This window comes from Branchiostoma floridae, chromosome 2 (genome assembly GCF_000003815.2).
Source record: "Branchiostoma floridae strain S238N-H82 chromosome 2, Bfl_VNyyK, whole genome shotgun sequence".
NCBI classification, from domain to species: domain Eukaryota; kingdom Metazoa; phylum Chordata; class Leptocardii; order Amphioxiformes; family Branchiostomatidae; genus Branchiostoma; species Branchiostoma floridae.
The window spans coordinates 32,949,703-32,957,921 of NC_049980.1; the positions used below are offsets into that span (position 1 = coordinate 32,949,703).

General features: G+C 42.3%; 2 protein-coding genes across 2 annotated transcripts in view; one reads left to right on the forward strand and one right to left on the reverse strand.

The window, feature by feature from the left end:
- LOC118432175 (eukaryotic translation initiation factor 3 subunit A-like) overlaps window positions 1–3,030 on the forward strand; it is a 9,274-nt gene extending 6,244 nt beyond the window's left edge. The window contains exons 6-8 of the mRNA XM_035843708.1: window positions 631–705; window positions 1,096–1,188; window positions 1,784–3,030. Of these exons, the coding sequence (XP_035699601.1) occupies window positions 631–705; window positions 1,096–1,188; window positions 1,784–2,184 (569 nt within the window). The 3' untranslated portion in view covers window positions 2,185–3,030. The remainder of the gene's footprint in view (window positions 1–630; window positions 706–1,095; window positions 1,189–1,783) is intronic.
- A 555-nt stretch (window positions 3,031–3,585) lies between these two features.
- Window positions 3,586–8,219, reverse strand: part of LOC118432165 (ficolin-2-like) — a 6,604-nt gene continuing 1,970 nt past the window's right edge. Inside the window, exons 3-8 of the mRNA XM_035843698.1 lie at window positions 7,586–7,699; window positions 6,820–7,011; window positions 6,171–6,242; window positions 5,117–5,211; window positions 4,419–4,494; window positions 3,586–3,951 (exon numbers count right to left, since the gene is read on the reverse strand). Of these exons, the coding sequence (XP_035699591.1) occupies window positions 3,818–3,951; window positions 4,419–4,494; window positions 5,117–5,211; window positions 6,171–6,242; window positions 6,820–7,011; window positions 7,586–7,699 (683 nt within the window). The 3' untranslated portion in view covers window positions 3,586–3,817. The remainder of the gene's footprint in view (window positions 3,952–4,418; window positions 4,495–5,116; window positions 5,212–6,170; window positions 6,243–6,819; window positions 7,012–7,585; window positions 7,700–8,219) is intronic.

The following is an 8,219-nucleotide window of genomic DNA, read 5'->3' on the forward strand; positions in this document are numbered from 1 at the left end:
TTCCTTTTCGCACTTTCGGTACTTTCCTTGTCGTTCCTTTTCGTTCCTATCCAATCTTTTCGGTTCCTTTTCGCACTTTCGGTACTTTCCTTTTCGTTCCTTTTCGTTCCTTTTCGTTCCCTTTTCGCACTTTCGGTACTTTCCTTTTCGTTCCTTTTCGTTCCTTTTCGTTCCTTTTCGTTCCTTTTCGTTCCTTTTCGTTCCTTTTCGCTCCTTTTCGTTCCTTTTCGTTCCTTTTCGCTCCTTTTCGTTCCTTTTCGCACTTTCGGTACACCGGTATATAGGGATATCGAGTCGATGGACAGTGGTTTCAAATTGCACTGTTTTGAAAATATGCCAATTTGAAACCACCGTCCATCGACTTGGTATCCCTAAATACCCAGCTTTTAAAACAACGGATATAGGTTACCCCGCCGATAAAGGTGAAGTAGCGCTATAAGTTAAGCTAAAATATTGAGTTGCTACAAAGCAAGGTCTTCATTGACATCCGGTGGACAAACATCATCATCACAATGTAAGAAAGAATATGTTTGGACAATCAAGTTCGCTCTATCAATCTAATGCAATTAGAGAAAAGTAATTGGTAGAGCGAAGTGACTTGTTTTCTTATCTTTTTCACATCATTTCCAGATAAGAGCATTTTGCATAGAATCACGCTTGACGCATCAAAAATATTTGCGCTGCCCCCTGAAGAGCTAGAAGCAGGTAGGTCTTTTACTTCTGAAACTATTTCACCGACATATTATAACATAACGTAATGTTAACCTAACCAACGACTAGGCAGATGTAGATATATAATAGCATGGTACTAAGTATTTTTGTCCACACAGCGGTCTTGATTATGGGCATAGATTCATAGTGTGGACGGTTTTGCCAGTGTAACGCAACGATAAATTAAGACATTTTAAATCATCCGTGAATAGTTTCATCTTGTCAGTAGATGGGTTTCTGAATTAGTAGATGGATAGATGAATTGCCCCGAAGAAAGGGACAGACGGCCACCAAAACGCCGGTGGAAACAAAACAGTAGTTGTGTAAAAAGAGTCACTTCATTCAGTGATATTATACCAACCTGTTCACGACTTTGTTCCACAGAAAAGGCGCTGCTGGTGATGTCGTACGGAGAGGAGACGGCACAGCGGATACTTGACGGCATCCATGTTGTTCACGACGAGGTTAAGAGCAAAGGTAGGATTACTAATCTGAAAGCAGATCCTGCGTGGCATAAGACAGTAACGTAAGCTTTACTCCTCTGCCGGCCAAACTCCTTCCCCAGCTTATGTTACTGTCTTATGCCACGCAGGATCTGCTTGGAAATTATAGGATTGCGTCCGTGAAGGTTAGGCAGCCACGTTACAAGATACGGCAAATAATTCTCTCAAGAAACTGGATATGATTCTGGAAACGGTTAAAAATAGAAACGGTTAAAAATAGAAAGCATCCACTAGCAACTCTGAGCAGATCTGTTGAAGACCTGGTTTTATACCCTATGAATTGATATACAAAGGAGGTGAAGGCAAATCTTTGATAGCCCAATGGGCAACAAAAGTAAGACATAGATAGGATGGTTTGCAGGTTTGGTGAGTTCGCTAAGCTGCGCACATAGGTCACTAACAATTACACTTTTGTTTCAACCCGGACTCCTAATTTCCATTCTCGAGTGGATGCAGTGTTTTACCAGCTTTTTAGAGTTTATTAACATTGTGCCTTGTGCTTTTCCATGTTGCTCAATGAATGAAAGAAATTTAAACAAAACAATAATTTCTGTCTTGCACCGTTTCAGCTCAAGCAACATCGGAAGCGGAAAGGGCCATGAAAGAAGTGTTGGCTGGAAAGGAAATACCGCACGACCAACCACAGGCTGCAGTCGCGACCCCTGTTCAAGTACAGGCTGCACGAATAAACCCTGCTGCTCAGACACAAGATGCGGGTGCAAAACCTACACAAGGACAGGCTGTACATCCAAATCCTGTTCCAGTTAAAGTACCAGCTGCAAACCCCGCTAAAGCACAAACCGATGCTCCAAACCCTTCAGAAGGAGAAGCCGAAGCTGCACAACCTGCCGCACAGCCAAATGTTGCACAACGTCTACGCGCCAAGCCTGCAAAAGGACAACCTACTCGAGCGCAGGCTGCAGAAGCGACACCGACTGAAGAGAAAGATGTAGATACAGACGCTACCTAAACCCGTACAAGGAACCGTTTGTCTGGGCCCTTTACCAACTGGGCCTATGCCCAATCAAACCAACTAGGTCCATGTTGGAAAAGGGCCGAATTGCCTTGATCCCACAAAAATTATCCTGCGTAAAAAGATGAAATAGTGCTTTTCTATTATATATCTCACTCATTCTCACTCATCCTCGCCCCATATCAGACTTTGCTGAGGCGGGCCGTCATCGTTCTCCAAGTCTTCCTGTCTGAAGCTGCTCTCTGCACCCCCTCCCAGGTACATCCCATCTCTGCCAGGTCACGCTCTATTATATATAAGGCACCAAATGACATGTTTATTTTAGCCACATACGATAAAGCAAAATATTACAGATGTGGCGATTTTACTTAGTCCTTATCATCTCGTATAGTAAGTTGAGCTTTAAGATTTATTTTGCATTTCCATTTTGTGGTCAGCAGTTGACTGTACAATAGTCGCTGTCCTTTATGTTGCAACAATGAAGCTTTCTAAATTAAAGTGGGATATTGATAGATAAAGGCGTTACTTGCTAGTAGGCACTGTAACGCAAACTGTCGATACATGCAGGCGTGTTATGCAGTCTTATAAATGCTGCATGAGATGTAGAATTAAACTAACCAACAGCGGGGTGAAGACACTGTTGGATAATATGAGTATGTATATATTAAATTCTAAAGATTTATGTACAGATTCGCCATTAAATGAAGTTTATGACGTGCACATTACGCCTACACATGTTAGTAGATAAACATATACCACTTGTGCAAGCCGATAGATACACATCATTTAGAATCATGTCCAATATTCTTGAAGTTTGATTCCAATAAACGTTTGTGGCAAAGAGCACACCAGTGGATTGAATGACTCTAAAATGTTTTACTCTTAGTGACCCACACTTGGTAGAAACTGCAATATTCCTCTTTAGGCGTAATACTGCATGGGCATGTCGGGCCGTTCCATATTTGCACATGTACTCAGATCTATAACTTTGTAACGTTATTTGCATAAATCTAAATGTACTTTCAAATACCAAGATTCTCACAAGGTCTATAAAAATCAATAAAGAATCGAAAAAAGAACTACCATTATTCGTCTCGAAATGAAGCAAGTCCAACAGAGAGGCTTTGCAAGTAGTTTTTATTCATCAGGCTCATGATTTTACCATATACAACCCCATGACAAGAGAAGAAGAAATGCATAATGGTTATGTTGGCTGTTAACCAACGATAAGTCATCAAATCTTTCCACAAATGTTAGAAAATTCATGACATTTTCATGATATTCTCTTACAGTCATTGCTGTTCATGCTGTCCATACAGTGAGGTATTTCGATGAAGGTTAGACATTTAAATAATATGATACCCAAGGGGTACAGACAGACGGATGCCAACAAAAACCCAAGGGGACAGTTACTCAAGCAACTGGATAAGAACAGTCACTGACAAAAGAAAGCAAATGCTGTCCTAACTGATAGCCGTTTCCAAACTTTATCCTGTTGTTACCTTGTGTATGTGGGTGCTTATCGTTTTGCTTGCGGGGAAGTAAACTCACGGAAATTAAAAAGAAAACAAATCAAAAAGAAAACGTCTTCTTCTCAGGGAGAAAACATCTAGGCATGACCTTGAAGACCTCAGTAGACGAGTTTGAAGTCACTCTTCCTGACCTTGAAGGAAATGGTCTTGAGTTTCTCGTAGCCTCGCCACGGCAGCCAGTTGATGGTCTGCACCTCCATGTCCGCCTTTTTAGTCTTGTCGAGTTGTTGTCCTAAGAAAGAGCCGAGATATTCTTTCAACGGTGAAAGTTTAAATTTTTGGATTACTGATAAAATGTATCATCAACATTAACTCTCAAAACTATAAATAATTGTAGGTGAACAGGTAATAATGGGAGGGCATTTTTTAAAGATAAATCAATACATTACATTACATCGAAACCGCTGCACCGAAAAACGCCCCCTCCATCTTCATTTAACAGCCCCTCATAAGTCCGGAATCGCCAGCAGTTAGCATGATTTACTTAATGTGACCATTGTGAAGAATATGCGAGGGGGATATAAACGTAGCAAATATATTTATATAGTCATGTTTGGGACAGCATTCTTAGCATTGCAGCAACGACACCTAGCGGAGGTACGAAGTACGGCCATTAAAAACTGTAGTGTGATGAACGTTACTATTTCAGATATGAAACAGCCCAACGCTCAAACGGTGATGATATAAGTCAATACTTACCAGTGGGGTGAGCTGCGTAGCCGTTCTCATGATACCACCAACCTCCAGTCGCTACAACAGCCCAGTCTACTTTGGTCTAAAAACAGGGAAGATGTAGTCGTCGAGAAAGTACAAAGTGTGCTGGCTACACGCATAAAACGTTAACTATATTACCTGACTAGTTACGTTTTCGAGTATTTGAAGTAGAATAATCATATTCATTCACTGTTTTTGTGTTTGAGTCCATTCCAAGACAAAGCACTTTAAAAAAAATCAAATAAATAAATCTCCAACACTGAAGTGACTCAAGCCGATTTTCATTTGTTACTTATTCATCAAGATTTACAGAGAAATGTAAACGCTCCTATAAACGGTGAGCACCCTAACCCTAACCCTAACCCTAACCCTAACCCTAACCCTAACCCTAACCCTAACCCCAACCCCAACCCCAACCCCAACCCCAACCCCAACCCCAACCCCAACCCCACCCTAACCATAAAACTTACGTTCCCGTCGTTATCCTTGCCCTTGGTACTGAATGGTTTCCCGTTGTGGAAGAAGAGCGCGTCCCCTTACCTAACCCTAAACCTAACCCCAACCCCAACCCCAACCCCAACCCCAACCCCAACCCCAACCCCAACCCCAACCCCAACCCCAACCCCAACCCTAACCCTAACCCTAACCCTAACCCTAACCCTAACCCTAACCCTAAAACTTACGTTCCCGTCGTTGTCCTTGCCCTTGGTGCTGAAGGGTTTCCCGTTGTGGAAGAAGAGCGCGTCCCCGGCTGTGCTGGTGGCTTCGTCATACTCCCCTGAACACGGGACAGGGGGCATTGTTTAACGACAGCAAAATTTGGTTAACCTTCAAGCAGAGTTCAAGCAGAGCACTTGGAGTTCCAATCCTAGATTGACACAATAAGAAATTTAAAACATCCACATGCCACACTATTTATTGCCTGTTTTGCATTTTCGGACGTTTCGGCGTCTGGACAGTTCGACCTCTGTACCCCTAACCCTCACCCCTCACCCGCACCAGAAACACTAACCCCGAACCCCTACCTCAAATCCCTAACCCCTAAAGCTCACGACACATTTCCTACCCAGGGCCCAGTCGGGCTGTTTACAGAAACGAAAAATTCATTAGTTTTTTTTTTTTCTAAATCATGTTCGTAGTGATGTTATCTTCATGTTGATGAAGGGCGGCCCATAGCGATAACTGTAGCAGCATCTCTTCTCCCTAAGTCAGAAACATCAAGCTTAAGCAAGCTTGACTTCACTGACTCAATAGGCGAAGCAGGGGTTACGAGGCTGCTCGGGAAATCCCCTACCCCATTTTGGCCGGAATGATTTGATCCGCCACATCGCACCATCGCACATGTGACGGGTTCTTTTACGTGCCCGGGGTGTGGCTCTCCCCAAACACGGGACCTCCATTTAACGTCCTATCCGAGGGACGACTCATTTTCACTTGAGTTAAGTGAGGAAAGTCGTGTAAAGTGCCTTTCCCAAGGGCACAAGACCGGCAACACGGCAGGCAGATTCGAACCGGCGACCTCTCGGTCACGGGCCGAATACAATACCACTGTGCTACACGGCCCCACAAGTTAGTGCCAATAAATATGTACAAGGCATGCTGTTGAATTATTTTTGGCCCATTTTGTGTTTTTGCTGTCTTTCATATCATACTTTTCGTTCCCCAAAGCTCCCTGACCGGCCCCTTTGTGGAAATTGTGACGTTAAGCTAACCCAGAACCCTAATCTGTGTACTCACCAATCGTGAGCTTGAACTTGCTGGCTTCATCTCCAACCTTGAACTCCTTGTACATTGCTGAGGCCTTCACACCTAGATGGTGGAAGCATCAAACACAAAAATCACAAGTGACCTTGACTCTAAGGCACTAAAAGATGAAGAGTAACATAATTTGTAGAAGATTATCATCAGTAGGTTGATCCGACAATAGATACTAGTAGTTATTCTTTCGCCCTCGTTGTTGGCCTTGTTGATCCTCTGAGTTACTCGTAACGTTACATGAATGAAACACTTTCATACATGATATGTGTTTGCCTCGATATGCAACATTTTATAATATAACCAGATAAAAGAACAAAATGCATGTAGCCTCACAGATAATCATGATGTTGAAATAAGCTGCTCGTAAGCGACCATCACAAGCAGACATCTCAAATTTTTTCGGGAAGTGTTTCCTCATAGGTAGGATATAGATATGGAAAGGGTCACGTTTCAACTATTTACTGTATTTCTGCATCAGCGTTTGTTGGATCGATATGGACAACAAGCCTGATACAAATGAATAGATGAATAACAAAATGAATAAACATAGATGAAATAAATGATCCTTTAAATGAATTGCATAACCAATCCATCAATTGAACCCATAAATGAATAAATGTTCAGGTACCATCAAAGTCTTCCATTTCCACGAGAAGCTGGTACTTCCCCTGTGACGTCAGCTTGGTCATGTGGTCCAGACCCAGGATGAAGTTTGTCTCGGGCGGGTTGTCGAACCCTTTCTTGTACGCGGCGAGATCCTGGTTAAAGTCCACCACCTTCGTCTGGGACGCGTCTCTGCCCAGAATAATGGTCCAGCCTCCTGAAGAAAAATATCAAATCAAGATGGCGATGATTTTGTGGTTTTCGTTGTTGACTTAGAAGCTACCGATCTGTGCTATTCAGTCGTATCCCCTTGGGAAAGCACTTTACGCTTAAAATCAAAAGCAGTATTAGAGCAACTGGATATATACTGCCCAGAATAATGGTCCAGCCTCCTAAAGAAAAAAAGCAAATAAAATGTATTGGAATGGGGATAGCCAAGGGTAGGCCTTTTGGTTTGGGTTGTTGACTGTTACAAGCTATCCAACGATTCTAGATCTGCGCTTGTTATTCCCCAATGATATTCCCTTGGGAAAGATAACGCCTAAAACCAGTTACTCGAGAAACTGGACATAATTTTGGAAACGGTCAGACGTTTCAGACAGTAGCCACTGTCTTTCGTTAGTCACACAGTTTCGTCAAGACATGTACAGTGGGTGTGAGTGAATTAAAAAAAAAACACCGTCCCTAGACTGTACATCCCTAAATTCCTTGTGTTTATAAACAACGGATATAGGTTACCCTGCGGATAAAGGTAATTAAGTTTTAAAGTTTAAAAAATGTCTTGTTCTCACCGCCCATCGTCTCCATGTCGCACTTGACCGGAGTCTTCTGTGTGTTCCCCTTGATCTTAATCTGGTACTGACCGCTCTTCATCGAGGGGTCCATGATCTTGATGCCACCACAGTCTGAAAGGGAAGAGTGATTCATCTATCTGACAAAAATTGATAAACAGATCAAATTGCTTGTTTTTCCACCAATTTCAACTAAATCATAAAGATACCATGAGTCAACGAAAGAAATGCATGACCCACACCATGGTTGGAATTTAACAATAAAGGTCAAGAACGTCGAAATATGTACACTTATCATTTGTCATAATTCTATATTCACGTTTAACTGGAAGTTTTTACAACAATATTGTCAGTGAAGAATGATGGCACCATTCAGATATCACAAGATATCCGCATCCAGATATCACAAGATACTAGTATCTGCATCCGGATATCACAAGAGATTTGAAGCATGTTAGGGGAATGTAGAATGACTCAATATCAGACAAGGCTCTATGATGAGGGATTTAATTATTCATACTGGCAAGGACCAGCCGTTAGCTTGCATGCGCAGTGGTCATCCCGACCATTGTTGGTCATCTTGTACCCTGTACTTTGGCTTGTAAATAATTCAGCTTGTTTGAGTCGAGTCGAG